At 44.0% G+C, this 23677-nt stretch overlaps 2 protein-coding genes across 4 annotated transcripts in view; one reads left to right on the top strand and one right to left on the bottom strand.

The window, feature by feature from the left end:
* macrod1 (mono-ADP ribosylhydrolase 1) overlaps positions 1-23677 on the top strand; it is a 153112-nt gene that overhangs the window by 20751 nt on the left and 108684 nt on the right. The window lies entirely within an intron of this gene.
* flrt1b (fibronectin leucine rich transmembrane protein 1b) lies at positions 13588-21650 on the bottom strand. The gene is made up of 2 exons (XM_085362988.1): positions 21595-21650; positions 13588-18880 (listed from the first exon to the last, which is right to left on the bottom strand). The coding sequence occupies exon 2, from the start codon at positions 18863-18865 to the stop codon at positions 16664-16666; it is 2202 nt and encodes a 733-aa protein (XP_085219114.1). The 5' UTR covers positions 18866-18880; positions 21595-21650; the 3' UTR covers positions 13588-16663.

Here is a 23677-nt window from a genome sequence, read left to right as displayed (position 1 = left end):
GCACACAATTACCATCTTGTAATTGCGATCTATCAGGCGTTGTTGTGAAGCGGTGATGCACACGCTGTCGGCTGTGCTGCATTATCAGAGCTTAGGAAATGACAAGACTATTTATAGGGGCTCTTTATCCACTTATCCTGCTGTTGCCATTGTCCTCGGGTGCAACGGGCAGCCCTGGTTAAAGCTGGACTGACAGACGGGTTGGTCAGTTGGATACTGCGGGACATAAGTGTGTAAAAGTTTGGACTCTATGGTGAAATGAAGTAATAAAGCACCCCCTGCAGGAAACTTGTTGGTCCTTAGCTGCATTATTAGGACTTCTCCTGACTCTTTAAACTCCCAAAACAACAAAAGAGCTAATATTTTATCATGACAGGCTCCTCTAAGCCACTTGCTGAAGGTATAAAATCAGGCTAAATGATGTAATCTAAACAGGTTAAGGCTATAAAAAGATATTAAACTCTCCATTCTGCAATTCCCCTGTCTGAATTATAATTTAGAAATGGCAGTGAAGGGGAAACCGTGGAAGTCAAAACATAGAAAGCTTTAAGATAAAGATTTAAGATAAAACTGCACCTGAGCCGCAAGAGAAATGCCAAAATCAAACCCATGGAGAGCTAAGCAGAACAGTGCACAGTTTATCGGGTTGGGTTGTATGACAACCAGAGGCACAGGAAATACTGACAGAGCCAAATATCATGAATTGAGTCAACAAAGAGGTTGATTTCTGCAACAGGGCAATGATCCAAAGCAGAGCTCAAAATCCACCTTGAACTACTTACAAGAAACATAAGCTGAATCTTTTGGAGCATCCCTCTGAGTGTCTGACCTGCACATCACTGAAGATCGGAAAATCAGTTGGGAGACCTTGGAAGTGCTGTGTGTGCAAGGGGTGCCTAAAAATATCTCAGAACTTGAAGAGATCTGCATGGTAGAGTGGGCAAAATTTCCCAAATCGGGAAAAGAAGGACTCTTATCTGCTACAAAATGTGTCTGAAGGCTGTGATAGCTGCCAGTGAGATACAAATAGCTTCCTTCCAAGTCATTAACATTTGAAGGAAGGCTAATATTTTAATACTTTCTGTGTTTTCAGCACTTTTCTTTACTACTTTAAACTTATAAATTAATTGTTGCTGATTTACTGGACTTGTGTACAAGCAACAGATTTATTGAGCTTTTAAACAGGCAATTTGTTCAACTGTTGCAGTTTTATCTTAATTATTTCATTCAAGGCATAATATTTTGTTTTGTAAGGCCCCTGGCACACATCTGCTTTCAGAGCACGAGCCAAGACATTTCTGTGGTCAATTTACTTTCAACACACCAGTGATCCAGTAATTAAAAAAAGGGAAATATTTATCCATATAATTAAATGTGATGTTTGCCACCTCGTGTAAAGTAAACTGAGAGGAAATTGTCAGTTGATATGCTTTTCAAGAAAAGAAAAAAAAAACGAGGGATAAGAAGATGTGAAGGACACTGTGATGTATTGGAAGGACACTTGGATCACAATAACACTGAAGTGCTCAGAAGATTTATTACACCCTTTACGTCTTGTGTCTTCTCCAGGATCAACAACCTATAACCATTTCGTGGTCTGCACACTCATGAGAAAGCCAGTTACGTGTATGCATGAGTGTGCTGCTAATGTTTTCACATTATTGTGTTCAGATATGTTTACGTAATGGTGAGGTTCGGGCTCTGGGGAGGCCGTTGTGTGTTTGTTCTATCCAGGTATGCGTTTACAGCATTGGTTGGAGCAGACCTTCCCATAGTGTGGGGCCCGCCCCCTAGGGGGGGGGGGGGGGGGGGGGGGGCGCAGAGCCATTGCAGGGGGGGCGCGGTGTGAAAAGGGGGGAAAAAACAAAATGCTTGGACACTGCAAGCATGGGGCGCCCACAGAAACGCATAGCAGGAGATGAAGCATCGCTGAATATGTTTCCAAACCAACTTCATTCTAAGCCAAAGACTAGAAAATATGGTGAAGCATGTCTTCCCTTTGGTTTCACCTGCACAGGTGCCGAGGTAGGTCTCCCCTGCAGAATTGGTTTTCCCTTTGTTGGGAGCAGCGCTGGGCTGTTTAAATCACGGACAAACAGGATCCCACAGTTGCTTATGTTTTTAAACCCATTTTGCACAGAGAGGCATTTTTTGAAAAATGTATTGATAGCAATGTTGAATATTATTACACATGAAAAAAAAACAACTACACGTAAAATAATTACACCGAGACGCCTCTGCCTTTCTAAATAGAGGGACATTAACTGCGTCCCTATGTAAGCGTGTAAAACCTGAAGATAGTCAGATTAACATTATTTTGTCTCTATCTGCCATTCTGCAATTCATCTCATGTAAACAATAACGTGAGGCACAGTGTGACGTGAGAAAAGGCACATACCTTTGACGTTGAGTGATGAACTCTGTATTCCTCGTCCACAGGTAAACGCAAAAAAGGAGTTTTAAAAAAATCTCAGTTTTCGGTGATTCGAAACGCCGTTTACGTGTGGACGAAACAGCTGCGTTTTCAAAAATACCCGTGTAGGTGTGGACATAGCGTAAAAGAGTTAGTAGTTTATTTTATTACTACCTGTAATTTATTGCAGATTACTTGTATTTGCTTAATTGTTTACTAAATGTTTGAGGTGTGAAATAAACCGCAATGGAGCAAAATATGGGTGTGTGTGGTTGGAGGATGTGTTTGTGCGTGTGCACGCGCGAGAAGGAGGCGGGAACATTTTTCTTGTAAAACAAAGGGGGGCCTAGCAAAAAAAAGTTTGGGAACCACTGGGTTGGAGTGTGTTTGGGATTACTGTCATCCTGAAACGCTGTTGTCATTCAAACTTATTGCAGGTGGTACTGCATGGTGGATCAAAATCTGATGGTACTTTTCCTGCATTCATAATACATTGTTTTGACCACTGGCTGAGATCGCCAACACCACTGGCTGAAATACAGCCACAAACTGTGTTTCATCTCCTGACCTCCTCTGTACATATTAATGATTTAATCCAATCATTATTTGCAACTCTGCTAAAAAAATCTTTTCCCGCTCTGCACAAGTTAAGCTCTTATATGTTAATACTGTAATCCTAAACAAAACAACTATGCACACAGCTTTACCCCTGACATTAGTAAATAAGTACTTAGAAATCCTTGGTTTATTAAAAACCTCTACATACTGCATTAATCTTTCTTTCTTTTTTATGTGACCTGAGATTGCTATGTCCCTTCAAAATAAAAGCAGTTGTAAGAGTAGTATGCGAGGTTTATTAAAGCATGTTTGGTGTTTCTGAGAATGGACAAACTGCATGATGTATCCGATCATGGCTGCAGTGATACAGCATTTCTTCACTTCTATGAAATGTGAGACACATATATGAACTTGATAGACATCCAATTTGTAGTCCAAAGGATTTAATATGATGTTGGTCCACCTTTTGCAGTTGTAACATTTTCCACAAGGTTTCACAAGCAGATTTGTGAGGTCAGACACTGATGTTGGACAAGAAGACCTGGCTCACAGTCACTGCTCTAATTCATCCCAGAGGTGTTCTATCGGTTTGAGATCAGGACTTTGTGCAGGCCAGTTAAGTTCTTCTACACCAAACTGGCTCATCCATGTCTTTATGAACCTTGCGTTGTGCACTGGTTTGCAGTCATGTTAGAACAGGAAGTACCATCCCCAAACTGTTCCCACAAAGTTGGGATCACAAAATTATCCAACATGTCTTGGTATGCTGAAGCATTAAGAGTTCCTTTTGTTGGAACTAAGGGGCTGAGCCCAACTCCTGAAAAACATTTCCACACCATAATCTCCCCTCCACCAAACTTTACTCTTGGCACAGTGCAGTCAGACAAGGACTGTTCTCCTGCCAACCACCAAACCCAGACTCGTCCATCGGATTGCCAGACAGAGAAATGTGATTTGTCACTGCAGAGAACATTTCTTCACTGCTCTAATGGCGTCATGCTTTACAACACTATATCCAATGCTTCGCATTGTGCTTGGTAAGGCCTGGATATAGCTGCTCGGCCATGGGAATCATTTCCATGAAGCTTTGTATGCTTCTTAAACTAATCCGAAGGCTGCATGAAGTTTGAAGATCTCTCCGCAGAGAGCTGACGACCTCTGCACACTATGCTCCTCAGCATCCACTGACCATTCTCATTTTACTTGGCCTACCACTTTGCTGATGAGTTACTGTTGTTCCCAACCACTTCCACTTTGTTATAATACCACCAACAGTTGACTGTAGAATATTTAGTTGCGAGGAATTTTCACGACTGGACTTGTTGCAAAGGTGGCATCCTATCACGCTGATATGCATGAGCGACCCATTCTTTCAGAAATGTTTGTAGAAGCTGCCTGCATAACTAAGTGCTGTATTTTATACACCTGTAATGTAATAATGTGTGTATGTGTTAGTCCCCAGTGAATTAGTGGGCAGCCACCAATGCAGCGCCCGGGGAGCAGTGTGTGGGACGGTACCTTGCTCAGGGGTACCTCAGGGTAGCCGTTCAGTGGAGTCGAACCCCCGACCTTCCGATCATGGGGCCACCACTCTACCTACTGAGCTATCCCTGCCCCACTGTGACCATGGAAGTGACTGGAACACCTGAATTCAATGATTTGGATGAGTGAATACTTTTGCTTACTTACTTACAGTGTGTGGATGTGTGTGTGAATGGGTGGATGATTGTGTATAGTGTAAAGCGCTTTGGGTTCCTTAGGACCAAGTAAGGCGCTATACAAATACAGACCATTTACCATTTTGGCAATATAGTGTATCATAATCCAGCCTGTGTTATCTTTTTATTACCAGACAGCATTTTTTTGTACAGAGCAGTGTTGACAGAAAGCAACATGCAACAATGCCCTTTATGCATCTGTTGCATATAAATGATTGCAACTTTTCAAGGCTACTTAATCTGCAGGTTTCTATCTAATTTTATTGTTAATCAGCAGTTGAAGTCTGAATTAAGGCTGTCTGTTACACTGTGCATTGCTGCTGTCATTCTGTGAAGCCTCACTGCTCACACAACGAACACAGCAGAGAGAGAGCAGGTGCTGTGCCAGGAGTGCAAGATGTCATTGTAAAGCAGTATGATACTGTACATGGAGTTTTTGCAGTGCCTTAAAAAAAGAACAGCTGAAGGGGCATTGAAAGTGGCTAAATGTAGTGACAAAGTGACCTCAATGAGGTGAACGGAAGTTTGAGAGAGAGAGAAAGAGAGATGTTGCACAAGCTGAGATTAGTTACAGTTCCTCATTTAACAAGAAAAAAACCCAACAACATATCCAAATCTTAAAATTCAACAACAGACAAATATCTAAATAGCTGAATATTTGGGTAGAGCCCCAGTACGCTTTTAATTTTTCACCTATCCATGCTGAGCTGAGCAATTTCTCCTCAATTGCAATTTCATTATTTTGCTAAATATTTGTTGTTGTCTTAGCGCAGCATTAAATAACGCAGGTTTGAACTGGGCAGTTACCTTTTAAGTTCAGCTGCACATTGTGTGCTACACCTCTGGAATGATCACAATTCACTGTGTGGCATTTTCAACTAAGTAATGAATAATTTACTGTGCTCCAGGAATTCATTTATTTTTTGGCTGAGTTGTGTCTGCCTCTGCTGAAGAAAGGCTGAGAGCCAGTACTCCAGAGAAATCACAAGTTGCCATAACTACAAGTGCTGAGGTCTCTGTGTAGTCCAGAGTATAGCCCCAGAGAGGTGGGCAGTAAGCCGACCATGAATGACGGCTGAGAGCTGTGGAAGACCACATCCAGCAGGAGCCGGCTGCCTGAAGCGCCCTTTAGCCAGAGTCGTTCCTCTGCAGTGTTTGCTCGTGTGGGTTGAATGGCTGATGGGTTATCGTATGAGAAAAAGAAAGCTATCAATTATTCACTTAATGTCAGCCTGGGATAGATAGACGACTACTTAAGGTTGACTTTAATTCTCTAGTTCTCTTGAATTTAGATGCTCTTTTTCTCCTGAAAGCAAGGTTACAAAAGCAATCCTGTGTTTTAGGGGCTCATAATTAAGCTAAACTAAAAGATAACATGCACAGTGATCGGAAATTGAATAGAAGACAATTGCTGTACAAGGAAAATTTGGTTATCTTTTTGCACATGCTTTGAGCGTAGTTACAGCTGAACTTTACTTGGAAGACTTCTTTTTTTTTTGTACTCCTTCACACTAGAGGGGCTTTGCAGTAGCACCAAAGTGTCTCTCTCTGATAGACAGCCTAATTCATACAGTTGGTGTTTTCATAATCCCCCAGAGGCTGTCTTGGTGTGCTCTCTGTCTTGTTTATTCCACTGATGTCCTCTCCACCCACTGCTACCAAAGAAGCCAGACCACTGCAGCCTAATGTCTGTCTGTTGTTGTTGTTGTTGTTGCTATAGCTCTTCATCCCTCTGAGGTATCTCATTGGTTTCTAGGAGTGTGTCGGTATAAAAGATACACACGAGTGTTTTTAATCTGGCCCCCGGGATCACTGGTCCCTTGTCAATTCAGGCTATACAAATGTGTGTCCAATAATGAGAACCTTTAAAATTGATTTAAAACTGCTGTGTTTGTCATGAGTTGGTGTTTGTAAATCTGTGCACGTCTGTTGAGAGCTGTTTTCATATCCTGCAAAGATTTGAGGAAGGCAAGGTCTCGAGAGAGTTTTTGCTTAATGAACAAAAAGTAAAATGGCTTTGTTAAAAAAAATCACACTAAGTGGGGAAAGGTGCTGTTTGGAGTCGAGCTGTAAAATGAATAAGAGAGAAAAGGAAAAACTAAAATCCAATCTTCAGGAAAAAGAGCCTTCATGTTATAGTCACCAACATGTTTTTACTTGAATCATAACTCAAGACCTGATTTGAATTTTTTTTTCAATAAAAAAACATATTTTTTTTATGTTTGTTTGCTGCTTGTTTGCTGTATACTAAAGCATTTTCATTCCAGTGTGTGAAATAGTTCTGCTCTGTCGGGTACACACGGTGTCCTTGGGCTTTAGGGCCTTGACACATCAGTCACAGTAATATTGGACGCTGAAAGACTGGTTAAAGAGCCAAGTCCACGGTCCACGTGTAACTGAATTACATGGACATGAAAAACAAGTATTTACAGAATACCAAATAATTAAATAACCACCGACACTGAGCTAGAGTATTGCTCAAAAGTCTTGAGCCATCTATTTCTTTATACTTGGCTTCAAAGGAGCCACAATTTCTTAGATTTTTTAAAGCGATCTTCAGTAATAGTTCGTCTGATAACGACTGTGTTGAGTCTGTTCCTTCCCATTCCATGCAAGGCCACCTGGGTTGGCTGGAAGACTGTTTACTTAGCCTAGCAGGGCGAAGCTGAACTATGGACACACATACACTTACACTGATAAGCACACACTCATCCCCCTCCCTTTCCAAACGCCTTCGATGCTTGTTTCCTGCGGGGGAACACGGCAGGTCTGTGTGCCGCGCTGGAATGGTAGCGCTGTGCAGGGCGGCTGCTGTGTTCGCTTCGGATTACTCCTCACCCCCCACCCAATCCCGTGGCTTGTCATGTCTTTCACAAAGTTGTGCTGTGGACATTTATGTGCTTTTTGTGCAGAGGAGTTTTTTTTGTTTCCTGTTCTCATGCTGTCCTACCATGGAAGCACAGCATGAGTAGAGGTCTCTTTTTTTCCTCTTGTACTTTCCCATTGTAGTGTACATTTCAGTGTTTTTCTGTAACGCTACCCATCTCCGACCTGTATCCCCATGTGATGTCTGTGTTGTGTGTGTAAGGTCAGGGGGTCCCATTTCACTGCAGGGCAACCTACATGTGGCGAATAAAGCTTTGATTGATTGATTGATTGATTGATTGATTGGTTGATTGATCTGGGTTTCTGAAGCTCCTTAAAAGTTTGTGTTTGGAAATTGGCTACATTTTTACCCATTTTCCATCCAGTCCTTATACCTGACCATTGTTTAAGCCACTTAACATTGACCTACGAATCATTCAAGCATAAATAAGGTGCCTAACTCAATGTATGAAGCACTGTTGTCTTCACATGTCAACTAAGTAAAGAACCTATGTTATATTGTATCATTAGGCACTTACAAGCAGCCGGCCACAAAAATAGACATTTTGTTCCCATTGCTTTAGTTCCCATGTGACAGGCATAAAATAGTATTTTTGCACCAACAAGGTGATTCCTAAAGAGCTGAAAAACTGGCACGTCAGTCTGCCGTGTGGTCTGCATTTCTGTATCTGCTTCACTCATTTAGTGTTGGTTCTGTCTTTTACACCAAAATGATAGGTAACAGATTTTTTTATTTTCATATAAACTCAACTTAAAGTGAATGATGATATTCCTCTTTAACTGCTGGATGTTAATAATGTCAACATATAAACTTAAAAGATGATGAATTGTAAATCTCTAACCAGAAATCAAGGTAAAGCATCGAATATTAAACCGCATGTCTGGAACAACAACTCTTTTCAGGCCATGGAAATTGGAAAAGTAGAAGGCAAAGGAAGAAGTTGCAGGATTAAAAAAAATATAGCAGAAATTCATGTCCTAAGGAAGAAATCCAGCAGAGACCCGAGAGATGATAAGTGGACTGTTTCTCATGGTGCTTTAAATAACGTCTCATTTACACAAGCACTTTTTTCTTATAGATAAATGCTATCTAACTATTCTATCTAACATTCATTAGTAGATAACCTGCTCTACCCTGATGAACTGGTCTGCAAATCAGTGGAAACAGGTCTCCTTGAGTGAAGAATTCAAAATTGAAATTTTTGGTTCAGATACAACCATCTATAAAACACGGTGGAGGCTTCGTCATGCTTTTGGCTGCATTGCAGACAGTGGTGTTGGGGATCTGATTTTGATCCACCAACTTGAATTAATTTGACTGACAACAGTTTCATTTTTCGGCATGAGAATGATCTCAAACGCGGTGCCATTTCAATAAAAGCTTGCGTGGATAGAAAAACACAAATTGTAGCACGATCGGTCATTGATTATTCCTCCCCGGAGCCTGGACCTCAACATTATTAAAGCTGTGTGTGATCATCTTTTTTTTTTTTTTTCTTTTTTTTTTTTTTTCTCTTTTAGCCTGTCCCGTTTGGCTCTTTTGCCATCAGAATTGTTGTCTAAAGGCAAAGAAAGATGCCCAACGGATTTACTTTACCAAACTGACCATCCCAGCCTTGCCGTAATGGTCCATTTGATTCACCTTTTATTGTTTATTTTATTTTCACTTAATGAATACGGGACAGACTTGACTGGGGGAAAGAAGGGGAGAAAGAAAGAGGGAAAGAGAAACAGCTGAGAAGAGGGACGGGGGAGAAGGGCAAAAGACAAAAACCAACAGAACGGGCAGAGAAAAAAAAATGCATATATCAATCACCTGGATCACCTGCTGAGAAAGAAAAAAGAAAGCAAGCAGAAGAGAACAAGAGTAATAGAATAAACAACATCACAATGATATATGGGAATATGACAGTAAATACTAAATGTTAAACATTATTGTGCAGCACATAAGATCAACAGAACACAGTGTGCTTTGAGGTAGGAGCCAAAAAGGGTGTAGTTTGTGGGTGTGATCACCCGTGTGTACACCTGTGAGCATGGACGCGCTTGTTTTTTGTTTTTTTAAAAGGTTCCTTCATGTAATAATCTGCTAGAGGGTGTGGGGGGGCCACAGCCCCGTCCTCCAGGGCGTGAAGCAGGTGTGGAGGAGATCAAAACTCCAGACATCCAGAGGCCCCCAGAACACAAGAGACCAAGGAAGACCAACAGAGGGGCAGCCGCGCCACTGTCCCAGAAAGAGCTGAGGAGAGTCCCAGATGAGGGCTCACTCAGCAGCCGCGGAGCAGAAGCCAGGGGGAGTTGCAGTGACGCGCCCGTGAGCTCCGCCGGCAGCCAGCTGCGCCTGAGTGACCGAGCCCCAGGCCGAGAGGCCGGGGGCACCCCACCTCCGAAGTGGCCCGAGCGAGCCCCAGGCTCCAGGCCCTGATAAGCGGCCGCCAAGGAGTGAGCCGGTGTGTACCTGGACGCCCATCCCCGGACACAAAGAACCACCAACGCACCGATGTCTGAGGGGGTCCGCCACTGGCAGGGGAAGTGGTGGTAGGGGGAGATAGGCCTCCAAACCTTGGAGGGCCTGAGATGTCCCCAGAGAGGTGGCGCCTAACACCCAACCTGACATATAGACACAGACATACAGGCACACACAGATACAAACATCCATTCCCACCCTCATGCTCTCATATGCACTTACTCCACACTCAACCAACGTGGAGACAGACATAAAGAGACGTTGTACACACGATCACACTCCCCAAGCGTACTCTACAAACCGGGTCTAGGTGCCCCCGCCCCTGGAGGGGGGAACTGCACCCAGACCCAGGTGGTGTTTCCCTTTTCCCTGCGGTGGGGGGAGGCAGACCGCCCCGACTCCGCAGCAGCAGGAAGGCTCCACACTCCAGACCGCAGTCGGACGGCCAACTCCTCCTCCTAGTCCTAGCCCCCCTGCTCCAGCAGGTCGCAGAGAACGGGGGTGAGAGAAGACTCCGAACCTCCCTCCACCCGCTCATTGTAGTGTTGATGCATGTGTGTTCTAAGGTGCATTTAAAACCCAGGAGGGCTTGGAGCTACCTGCCAGAGAGCAGCAGGTAAGCGCATGGTCCCTCCTGCTAGCCCTCAATGTCTACGTGTATTTAAAATTGAGAGGTGGGCAACGATGCCAGGGGTGGGGTGTACACCCTGATGGTACTTTGGACTCCGTGTATCGTGCCCACCCCCAAGATCCTATATGTATGTGTAATGAGAGTGTGAGTAATGTGAATGTCTAAGTTGTGGGATAAAATTGAGGCAGAGGCAGCCAGAAGGGGACAGAGGGGGGGGTAGCCTCCTCTGCACCCTGGTGACATACCCCTACTCCAAGGCCCTGCATGTGTGGGTGGTTGTGGTGGAGCGGGAAGAGGGAGGCAGCTGGAGATGGGGAGGGAAGGAAGGGAGGGGCAAGTGACCCCTCCCTGGGGCCAGCTCCCCCGCTGACCCCAGTAGGCACCCCCATACTCCGCGACCCGCCAGGGAAAGGGGGCCCAGGCCCATCCAGACCGGGCCCAGTGCAGCAGCGCCGCCCGGCCCCACAGAGCCCGGGACAGTCCACCCAACCCCACCACAGAGAAAACTGCACCCACCCCACCATCCACTCATCTTCCAGACTACATAAGACAATAAACACCCACCTCTCCTGTATCTCCCCCTCCTGCAGAGGGAGCTCCTGAGGAGAGGAAAGCTCCTGCAAGATGTGACAATCTCCCCCACCAGTTGAAGAGCCCCCCAGGTGGCTCGACGCACCGGCGGCACCCTGTGTGTGATCATCTTGACAGAGAAAATGTTTGTTTCAAGAAACTGCTGTACCCGTTTTCCATTTCTATAAAGAACTGAGGGCCGGCTCAAGACTTTTGCACAGTGCTGTATTTTTCTGAAACGTCACACTCAGCTTGATCTGGAAGTAGCTGCCGCTGCAGCCGGTGAAGCTGTGGCTGGATCTGCGTGCCATAACAACATTATTATGAGATCAAACATACTGAAATGTGCCAGTTCTGATATGTTCACACTCAAAGCTTAAAGCATTAGGCACAAAAGTTGGCAGAACACCCTAACACACACAAGTTAGATTAGCATTTTTAGATTATAAGCTTTACTGGTTGTGGAGCTGTGATAACAAAATGCAGGGTCTTTGACATTGTGTCATTTAGTTTGGCTCTAGCTCAGAGTGAAAGTTCAGTGAATTTTAAGGTTATTTGGCTGTTGATACGGTGCCCTTTTTTGTATGAAAGTAACTCTGGCAATGACCAATGCGAATCTGGTCAGATGGAGAGCATATAAAGCAAAAAAAAAAAAATTAAATAGCTGTCTGTTGTCCCTGAGATTGTGGCGCTAATTTGGCTTAACAATTAGCCCCTTCACAAATTAAATGCATGCTAAAAAATGACAGCTACCTTGTGTGTTTAAGTGCAATACCAAGAAGTCATTTATAAGCATTTGTATGTGATGAGTTAGAAGTAAACGGGCAGTTTGACTGTTGCCGTAAAGACAGTGCATAATGGCACCGATGCTAAAGGACACCTTGTGCATATCTGTGAAACGCCAGCGGCTTTGACAACGCAGCAGTATTTGAGGTCCTCTCATGTTTATATGTTGCATCTGTTCATGTTTTTCTCTGCCGTGCCCTTGACTGCTGCGAAGTCAAGAAAGAAAATGTAAACTTACACATTCACCCGTGCAGTGCCTTTTCTTTTCTCAGCTCTGCCTCAGTATTTGTAGAAACATTTGCATTCAAACTATCTGTGCCAAAAAGATTATGTTGTGGATTTGATTCGGTTGACTGTGCATGCATACATGCATTTCCTCAAATGCATGCATTGAGAGGAATACAGTGACCTTTTCACTAAATAAGCTTATAAATGCACGCAAACAGCGGAAGATAACTCGCGTTGCGGCTTTAAATCATCCGTGGCAGCACTGTTGTGAAGAAAATACTGAGCATAGAGTTTAAAATGCAACCGACCAGTGCAAGAATAAATTTAGCCCAAACAGATGCTTACCCCCAGTCTCGGAGTATACATCTTTTTCTTGGGTGTAATGCGAGTTAGGATAATTAAGCTGCAGGACCTGACGTTAGATAATGGACCGCGGCAGTGAAAGGCGTCCATAATGACCGATGAGAACTCGGGCCATTGTTGTTAAGAGCGTGGACGCCAAGATGCAGCCGCACACCGCCAGACGTATAATCACAGATCCTGTAGATAGTCATACGAAGTCATCAGCGTGCGGCAAACCATTTCTGTCTACAGTATTTTTCTTTCAGACTCCTTCCTTCTCAAACACCCATCACAAGCAGTTACTCTAAGATGGACACTTATACACTCCCCCGTTCGTTATATTGATCCATGCTTACACAAGCATTAGCACTCACTTAGAATGAGAGGCATGTCTTCACCCAAACTCAGGAGCACCGAGCACAAACACATCCATACAAATGGACGCAGCCGAGTTTCTTGTGTCACTCTGTGAAATACGCACTTGAACTTGTCAGGATAAAAACATGCGTCCTTCCGAATGGAATCGGAGCGCATAGACGCTGATGTATTCATCCCCTGTGTGTGATTTAACGAGGCCTGCTCCGTCTCGTCATAAATCATGTTAATAATCTGAGCTTCCCATTGATTTTTAGTTTTTAAGCCCTCCCCCCGCCCACTCTGGTGCATTATTTGACATCTCCAGCCTTTCCTTCCGATTTGATGAACTCCACTCAGACGCACGCACACACAGAACTCACGAATCCGCTCTTCCTTTTAGAAGTCTTTATTCATCTGCGTAGAAAAAAAGACGACAGACCAATAAATGGAATAGCGTTTTGCACCCTTTTTTTATGTTTATACATAAGAGTGTTTTCATTATCACATCTGAGGGTGACACTTTTAAAGGAAAAGGATCTCTACACAGAATGAAAGGAAGCTTCAGTGCTTTTAAAAAAATTAAAAAAAAATAATAAAACAAATGCAAAAAAAAAAAAAAAACAACCCTAAAAAACCCACACCGGAGCTCTTCCAATATTACTGGTACACTGTAACACAGGTTGAAAAAGAGAAAGAGAGCTACACAAAGTAAGACTTGGGTTTCAACACTTACAGGCTCTATCTAAATCACCCCTCTCCACTCTCCCCCTTTATTTTTCTCTCTCTACCTTCTCCTCTTCCTCTTCCTGTTAATCTCTGGCTGTATTTTATTAGCGTCTTCTTTGATGTTCCTCCTGCCTTAAAGTACATTAGTGTGGTCAGCGAGAGGCGGTCAGAAAGCAGGGGGTCGCTCGTTTCCCTGTGGTTGTCTTTGAGTTGAATTGCACAGTGTAGAGGTCAGGCTGTGATCCCAGTCACCAGAACATAGTGTCTATGCTGTGCTAAGGCCTATAAAACCACACGACCTGAGTCAACTTATACGTTTCACCTCCCAGAATGCACTAGATCAGGTGTGATTATACTAGTTGTTTTAGTTTCTCCAATTCAGCTAATCTTTATTATAATACAAGTAAATGAATTGCCTTTGTATATGACAGTGTAAGAGGAAAGGCCACAATTTCATTGTTGATCTAAATTAACTGATTAAAGAGGACCTATTATGCGCTTCCCTATTTCAAACGTGGGCCTTAAAAAAAACTAACTTCAAATTGCTCTGTTATTTTTTTGTTTCTACTCTTTGATCTGTTCATATCAAATACGAGGCGATCTCTATAATATGGTCATCACAGGCACACAGCTCTAGTTGTGAGCACAGCACTCCCACCAGTCTGCTGTTCAAACCCTCTGAGGGGCACAGGAAAGGGAGCTGAAGTGGCTCATCTCAGACAGTGGGTGAACTGAGGGGCTGCACCGAGATAAATGACGGTAATTTTGGATTGTAATTCATGCAAAGCAACTCTGGTGCTCGAAGAATAAAAATATGAGGCTGGAAATGAGCAGAATAGGTCCACTTGAATCATCTGGTCCATACAACGTGAGGCAATTGTGGAAAAACGTCTGTCTTAGATTCCTGCACCCTGGGGTAATGTCTTTGAACTGCTTGGTTCATTTAACTAACAGTAAAAAGAGATAAAGATTTTCAATTTACTGAGTAATAAGACTGAGAAAAACTGCAAATACTTAAAATTGGGAAGCTGCAACAGGGAAACATTTGGCATTTGTTTACACAGAGGGATAAAATATTTAAATTTTTAATTTTGGGAGTTTTACAGTTTGGTCAGGTGTTTTTAACTGATTCCTGATTCCTGTCTGGTATTTTTGCTGTAGTCAATCAATATATTGTAAGCACTAATAGAGGTCTTTATATACAAATCATTCTTACTCTCTTTTTAAATAAACACAGAGAAAAATATTTCCCCCCCGCTGTAGTCGAATAGATTTGTTAAGAGTGGATTTTAACAAAGAGTAATCAGACCAGTGCCGTTCCAACTTCCACCAAAAAAAGTGTCAGCTGCTAAAACTTATTTTTAATTAAGAAGGTTTAGCCATCCTCTAGAAGATAATGGGTTACTATAATAAGATGTGTGATTAGGATTCTTTCACTTCATTTGCAAAGATAATTTAATAATGACACCAGACCACAATAAAAACTGGGTACATGCAGTGCTGAAATTCCAAGATGAAGTTTTTTTTCTTCCTTTTTTTTTTTTTTTTTTTACAATAATAGTCGTTCTTGTCAGGCTTGTCTGTTGTCCTGTGGTCTTGGCAATCAGTGTATTTTTTACTCAGATTGTCTCGCCGTGCTTCTTGTCCTTGTTGTTGTCCTACCGATGTTTTTAAAATCCTGAAATGTGCTGTTTATTTAAAAAAAAAGATACACGAGGTGAAAGGTAACTACCGATGTTAAATTCATCTTTGAATTTCAATGATCACAGGCACCTGAAAACAGTCCTTGAAGGAAGCATGCACTCTGTTATCACTCGGCATGTGCTGAGTGCAGTGGGTACACTGTGGGCAAAAACTTCATTCTTTTTTTTTCTCTTCTTTTTTGGACTATGATGTCACATTATTCCAGTTGTCAACCCTCTTCTTTAACCACCCACTCCCTTCTTGATCCCCCACCTTTTTTCCTCTTTGTGTGCTTTTTTACCTCCTGCTGCTGCATTTGTCACACGCCCTTTTTTCCACTTAGCTCCCCTTTTCTGTCCTCGCTCTTTGCCTGAAGCCAACACACCTCTCTCTGCGTCTACATTCCCCCCAACACAGCTCCGCACCCTCTTTTTTTCCTCATCTCCTTTGATGTTTTCTCCATCCATCCATCCATCTATCCATCCATCCATCCATCACCCCCACCCAAACACATGCTCTCTCTCTCACTCTCATTAGTCTCCTCGTGCTGTGGTTTGTGTCTCTCGTCTCTGTCAGAACTGTTATCACTGCTGTCAGCTCCCTTGGCGAGAACAAAGTCGTCCTCTGCTCACAGCACCACAAAAGACACAAGAGAAATAAAAGGAAAGAGCCTCAGCTGAAGAAAAAAAAAAAAAAAAGAGGCGGAATGGAGGAAAAAATTAAAAAGGAGGGGAATAAACCAGAGGAAAGGAAGGGGCTTGGAACACATCTTTTCATGTCAACCATGATGCATTGTCATCTGTGGGTTATAACAACCATTGATTTCTTCCTCTGTCATCCCTTTTATCTATACAGCACAAAGCTTACAGTTGGTTGGAAGATTTGAGACCTATCTCTATACACATCAAGTGCCTTTTCCCCATATTATAAATATATCTCCTTCTAAATCAGCTAAGCCTAGTATATCAACCTCAAATAATTTACTGTGTATTATCATTAGCTGAGAAGAACAGTAGGTTTGAAAGACACTGAGATATCCAAAAGAGAAACTGTAACCATTTATAAGAAGCGCTGAAAGAAGGGCCTACTATAAATTGTATTTATACAGTAGAAGAGTATAGTAGGACTTACACTTCTGTCACTCTAGCAATTGTCCAATTAACATAGCAGAAATTCTCTACTTAACAAACCAATCAGAATTGAACCAGCAGAGGCACAGAGGGTACTTTGGAAACCAAGGACAAAATAACCACTAGCCAACAGGGCTTTCGTGGCTCAGGGAGTGCGTCCCTGTATCATCACGTGTAGGCATAATCTATGTCAGGGATGCCACCCTCTCTGTAGCCACGGTTGGTGCCATATGTAACACGATGGTGGCTGGTTTGGCTGAGGATGGTGCCATTTAGGCTGCCAGCTCCGTGACTGCTCCGGTAGGTCCCGTTAGCTTGGGAGGAAGAGGAGGAGGAGGAGGGGAAAATGGTGTGGATGTAGGTGACATCCTCCAGCTTAGGCTGAACAGGCTGATGGGCCATAGCTGTCATCTGAAACCCTGCAGGAGGGGCCCTGATCTCTAAGATGGAAGTGTCTTTCTTGGTGCCTGACTCTACATAGTCATCATAATGTTTTCCTCCCCGGCCCCTGTTGTATGAGCCCGAGTCCCCGGATATGTAACCTGATCTCTGTCCATACCAGCAGAAGATGCCAAAGATTAACAGAAGGCTCACTAATGCTGTGGCACCCCCAATAATCCCAGCCAGTGGCAGGGCTGTTAATTCTGAGTCTCGTCCCTTTTTATCTGAGCCCTCTTCTCCTGAGTGTGCCAGAGCATCTCCAGTCTCTATCTGTGCACAGGCCGGGGCTGAGTCTTTACTGTCCGTGTCCGTGCTGACAGCTCGAGACGAACCCATGCTGGGGCTCCCAAAGGAAGTTTCCTGTCGTAATGGCAGCAGGCAGATGAGGTAATGGGAGCGTGGGGTGAGCTGGGTTAGAAGATACTGCCTCCTTTCTCCAGGTACCAAAGTCTCTGTTATTGAACCGAGAGCTGCACTGCTGCCCAGCCTCAGCCACGACAGGCGGAAGGAGGGTGCCGGCTCTGGACAAAGCCAACTCACCAGCACGCTGTCTGAAGAGAGAGGTTTTACAGTCAGCTCCAGTGCCTCTCCAGATACGTGCCCTCCTTCACCTGGGGGCAGAGGCATAACTAGGCCTGGCCGCTTAGCTCGCAGGGTGAAAAGAGAACCCTGTGTGGGGATGAGCAGAGAGGTAGTGGTGGTGCTGCCATGGGGGACTGAAGCCACTGCTTGACCCCCTCCAACACCATCTTCACCTCCTCCATCTTTGTCTGCTGGGTTCATCCCTATTCCAGTATTAGGAACAGGAGGGGGACCTTCACACTGCTCCATCAGAGAAGTTAGGTCTCTAAGGGCCTGACCCCTTACAGGCTCAGGCCCCTGACAGGTTAGACCCCTAACTGTAACCGCCGCCCCCCGACCGTGCAGCCAGGCATGGAGCCAGCGAAGGTTGCAGCCGCAGTACCAGGGGTTTCCTCGCAGCAGTAGCAGCTCCAGGCTTTCTGTGTCCTTAAAAAGTCCCCGGGGCAGAGTGGTGAGATTATTCCCCGACAGGTCCAGCCTCTGCAGCCGCCGCATCCCATCTAGCGCCGCCCTCGAGATGTGGGTCATACCATTGTCTTGCAAATGGAGTCGCACAAGGTGAGCTGAAGGCAGGTTGGCAGGTGGAGACTGCAGAGCGTTCCTGACCAGTGAAAGCTCAGTCAGGTTGGAAAGACGAGAAAAGGTGTCATCTGCTATGCGTGTGTTGGCCAGCAGGTTCCCGTCCAGGACCAAGCGTCTCAGAGAGGAGAGCCCACGGAAGGCATGAGTAGGGATGGTGCTGATTCTGTTGTCATCCAGTCGCAACTCTTCCAAGGATGTTGGCAGGCCTGCGGGGATGCTTGACAGGTGGTTCCGAGACAGAAACAGCAGTCGAAGCCGTGGGGTCCCAGAAAAGGCTCGGTCCTGGATGCTAACGGTGGATATCGAGTTATCATCCAGGTGTAAACGTTCTAGTAATGGTAACTTGGCAAGAGCCGACCGCGGTAACGTTCGTATATTATTATCCTGCAAATGGAGCTCCCGTAATGAAGGCGGGAGGTGTATAGGAAATTCATCCAACTGGTTGGCATACAGGTAAATCACTCGTATGGAAGTGCTGCGTTCCAGCGACGGTGGCAGCCCGGCGTTACTCAGGCGGTTGCTCTGTAAGTACAGGATGGCAGCCGTTAACGGCAGCGGAGGAATAATGCTGAGGCCACGGTCATTGCAGTAGACAAAACCCTCGTCGCAGCGGCAAACCGAGGGGCAAACTATGCCCTCGTCTCCCTCTCCCGTCTCCATGGCAATTGCCGCTGCCGCCAGTTCCAGCACCTCAGCCAATAAGGTGAGGCACAGGAGGAGCAGGAAGAGCCAATCGCGGAGTTCTGCAACACTCTCAGCTGCCATGGTGGCGCACAGCTCCTGATAGGAGAGAAAATGGAAAACTGGATCAAAACAAAGTACAGACACTGAAACCCAATGATTCTAAAATGAATGGAGAAAAAAAAATTCATTATATTCAAATAAGGAAGCAAAAAAGAAGGACGAGACAGAGCGAGATAGAGTTTCGCTGTGGGGTCTATCTCCAAAATTACTCGACCAAAGTGCTGTGTTTTCTACCTGCTGATAAAAGTAGAGTCTCTTTAAATCTCTAAAGTGCAAAAGATTTGGGGATTGAATCATCAGATGCACTTATAAGAAGCTGCCCACTATTATATGGGTCAGGGCGACCAAGCAAAAGACAAACGCACATTTAGAGACAGAGTGTGATGAGGGGTGGATTGACTGGACGAAGAGGATTACGAGAATCGGAGAAAGCAAAGGGACGACAGAAATGGAGAAAATTGGACAGTGACATTTGAAGGAAGGGAAAATAAGTGAAGAGGAGTTTTTTTTTTCTTCCACAGAGATTAACTGAAATGGAGTGAGTGATATGAAACTAAAATGGAGGCGAGATCGGGGAGGAGGAAATCAGATTAATTGCCCACAGTCCAGTTGATGGCTCAGAGAGTAGCAGAACTACTGAACTTGTTGTTATTGTCCTATATCTACCCCTAATAAATATATATGATAAAACTGAAGAGAATAATAAAGAAAAGCAGAGAAATTTAGGTTTCATATTGTATACTCAGAAACACAATTTATCTATCAGAGGTCGTGACCAAAACACACACTGAGAAATTTGCTCACACAAATAAACAAATGTACTGAGCACAAAGCATTCACATACAGAAGTCTCAGTACAAGCTGACATGTATAATGCATGGTTTCACTCAGTTGTTATTGTTCGTGAAATTTCTATAAATTATTCAGGAAAGTGGTCCTGAAATCCCCAGAAATGTTTTAGTGAGATGTTTTACAGAGAAGCATTTTTCTGCAACATTAATAGGTTCCTTGGTCGATGTTTTATGATTTGTCTCCTTGCAAATCCTTGACACCAACATCAATAACATGAATTTACAATTCAGATAAAATGATCTCCGTACGTGCACATTCACGGCTCACTATATTTAGAATATGAAAAATATACAGTGGTGAAAGTTGTGGAAATTGCATTGTGGCGTCCTCGTGTTTGAATCCTTTCTTTTAAGTAGCCCGAGGCTGGAAAATGTGCCCTGATGTGAAATGCCTGACATGATTTGACAGCACATTTGATAAACAAATCCTCTAAAGGCAAGTTTTTTTCCCCCCCCCTTTCTCCGCCCCTTCTGCACATGCATGTTTGTGCGTGTGTGTTTGTATGTGAACTCTGTGCTACATGTAAAATTGCCCCTTGGCTGCAGTCAAAATCCATGCAAAGCAAACGAGAGATGGCAACAATAGTTGAGAGGCAAGGAGGGAGGGGTGGAGGCGAGGAGACAGATGGACAGTAGGACAGTCAGGAGGAGGAGGAGAGAGGGGGAAATGAGTTCCTGGCAGTGAAGACTGAAGTCACTATCAGCTGGAAAAAGAATAATGGCTCCAAATATTGGTTTGGTGTCATTTTTTTCTATTCTGTGAGATGGATGTAAAAATAGCCGCATTTGTGTACCTGTACATGCTTGTGTGTGTGCCTCTGATGCATGTGTGCGTTTGTGTATGAGAGAAAGATCTGTATCAACAACAACTAGCTCCTGTCTCAGCTCGACACCGGCAGCATTTGATATGTCAGGGTGAAAAAGAGTGTGTGCCACCTAATTCGACGTGGACCCAGACTTGATTTTTCTCTTTTCTTAATAGTATTTTTAGCTCGAATCTGACTATTTCTTTCCCCGGCATGTGAGAGACAGAAAAAGAAAGAAAGAGGTACACATACACACAAGAGGGGCTGTCAAGGTACGAGCTGAGACCATATTGGGATGCTCTATGAATATCAACTAGCATATGTTTCAGTGCCACACTATCCCTGCTTCCCTTTCATAAACATCCTCTTGGCACAAGCTGGCATGTGTGTTTCTTGCCCACATGCCAAGGTTTCCCATCGACACGTTCTTTTAATGATCCTGATTTTTCTCTCGTCTCTCTCCCCTCCCTCGTCCATCCTCTCGCTCTCTCTCTCTCTCGCTGCATCTTTATCACGCCGTGTACCTCTCCAATCCGCCCACCTCCCCTTGATAATCTTTCATTATATCTACTTTCAGGTTTGTTTACAGAAGTGTCCGTGCAGTCATCCTCCTCCTCTCCTCCCCTGTTTCTATCTCTCTAATCCTCTTTTATCGTTTCCTCTTCAGTCGTCCGTTGATTCCTGCACACTGAGATTGGATCAATCGGCTCTCCGCTTCCTCTCCTGTCCTCTCCTCCACTGCAACTTAGTTTCTGTTTTTCATTTAGATGCACCTCTCCCCCAAATCTCTTCCTCCTCCACCACTCCCGTCTCTTTCTTACTCCCTCGGCATTCTTGCCTCGGCATTCCCTTTCCGCTCCCTTGTGTTTTTTTTGTTTTTGACCCCCCCACTTCCCACAAACATTTTAATCATGTTCTGAAGTAAAGGAGCACAGAGCTGGTGTGTGTTTTCTAGTGTCTTCCTTCCTATCCTGTAGCTCAAAGCAAGATGTAAGTGTAGTGTTCCTCACTGTGATGAATGAAGTGTACGTGCGTGCGTGTGTGTGTGAAAGGTCTGATCGACCCAGGATGTGATTGCCAAGGGCTTGCTCACCTGTTCAGTGTCTGTGCCTTTCACGCCCGCCGCAGCCTTGTTTTTCTCTATCAAGGATTTGTGGAGGGGAGTATTAGTGTTTATATGGGTTATTGAGGATGTTGCTGTGGATCTTTGCGTGTTAGCACAATTTCAGTCTCCTTCGAATTGTTCAGAAGTGTAGCCTCTTTCCTTCGGGCCGTTGAATCTTCCTCAGCTTGGGTGAATGATGATAGGGATGATGATAGCCTGTACTCCAGGGCTCCACAAGTAGCAACACCAGCATGGCTCAAAGCCGCCTCGGCATCCACATTTGTGTCTTCTTTGTGTGTGTGTGTGTGTGTGTGTGTGTGTGTCCTGCTGTCAAATTCTCTCTCTCTTGGTAAGGGGCTTTTAGGCCTGCCAACTCAAGTCATCTTCAGCAAGTGTCCAGAGGCCTAATTCTGAAACAGCCACCCCCCCCACACTCAAATGCTACAGTTGGGCAGACAGTCAGAAGATGGTTGTGGGCTCAAGGGTCCTTCTTCGAAGTCAAAAGCGACCCTGGTTACTCATGCAGGCAGTGGGTCATGCAAAAATAGTACTGTACCGAGCGGCACTTGCTTCAAATAGACAGGTAGTGGTTTTAATAGATGATCGGCGTGAGGAAAATGAGAATAAGTACGCTTTTCACAGCTCGGAAAAATCCAACAAAGTGTCCTTGATCTGTTATTAGAGCTGTACTATAACAATTATTACAACATGCACTTCACGGTTCAGTGATAGTTATGAGCACTTTTTAAGGCAGTGATGGACAGGCTGGCCTCAGTAAGAGTGCCGACTGTATGAGCAGGATTCAAGGGAAAAGCTCCTTTCTCCTTCTCCCTCAGTTTCAAGCACTCTCTCCTCTGTTAAATGTTTGATCACTTCCTTCTCAGTTCACACAGATCATCTTCAGCAAAGCCAGATGACAGCATGTATTGTATACCGTCCGCTTTAAGGAGTGCTGTGATGGGCTGGCTCAGTGTGAAGAGTTGGTGGAAATGGACAGCCTTTGTATCCTGAAGGTAGACTTCACTGGTGTCGACTTCAGCAGGACAGCTGGCTGAGTGTTAGTGAGCGCCGACCTGAAAAGAGACAGCAGGCAAGAGTAGTATTAGAGGCTTCATTTGGAGATGCATTTGAGCAACGAGGTAAAATCTGTCTGATACAATGGGCCATTTGTAACACATCAGACGTGAAAAGAGAGTGCACAACAAGGAGGATTAAAGGTCACTGATTCAGTTCACGACACTCTTTACAAATTTTGGATTACTGTATGATGCTAATGGAACCAGAGACATTATAATAGAGAGCCAGAGAGACGTGGCACAGATTTTGATGGAAGATCGCTTCAAAAGATGGATGGATGGACAGTGCTGTCTACAAGCCTTTTGTTTCAAAATGTAACATGCAAATGCATGCGCAACAAATGTAGCTGCATAAATACAGCTTAATCAAAATAAGTGAGCCGCGTGATAATGATGATGGTGACACTTGTAGAAGTTATGCTAAAATATTTCAAGATGTGCCAAGAATTAAGACTGAGTCTTCTGAAGTAATGTGTCTTAGAAGTTGCATAAAATACATTATGTCATTGGCTTTGGGGCCAAGCGAGTCACTTTAAGTCATTCGTGTATCTACATTTTAACGAAAGCCTCTTAAGTTTGAGTCGGCTTGTAGTTTTTAACTCTTATTTTAAGCGATGTTAAAAGCTTCATTTTCTTAACCACTGGAGCTTGTCACAGCTGTTTTTGGGTGAGAGGTGGGGTAATAACCACTCTATCACAGGACACAGAGAGACAGAAAACCATTCACACTTAGACATATGGCCAGTTTAAAATCACCAACCTTAAACTAATTTAAAGAAATGGATTCTGGTTAATAAAGGGGAATTGTTCTCATAAATCTGTTGTTGTAATGATCATAGAGTTTATTATATTTCCACAAAAATAATATTTTAAATATTGGCTTAATGCTTAATGTGCCGTAAATGAAACATCTTCTAATATATCTTCATTTGTTACACCTGTTTTGTGTAAATGATGCCACCATGTGCTGTTGAGTCTTAATGTTGGCACAATAC

The sequence above is a fragment of the Diplotaxodon limnothrissa genome, linkage group LG2, assembly GCF_057381915.1.
Source record: "Diplotaxodon limnothrissa isolate DT_005_m linkage group LG2, D_limnothrissa_male_GT1.1, whole genome shotgun sequence".
NCBI classification, from domain to species: Eukaryota; Metazoa; Chordata; class Actinopteri; order Cichliformes; family Cichlidae; genus Diplotaxodon; species Diplotaxodon limnothrissa.
The sequence above is the reverse complement of the archived record's forward strand: the minus strand, read 5'-3'. Positions and strand labels throughout refer to the sequence as shown.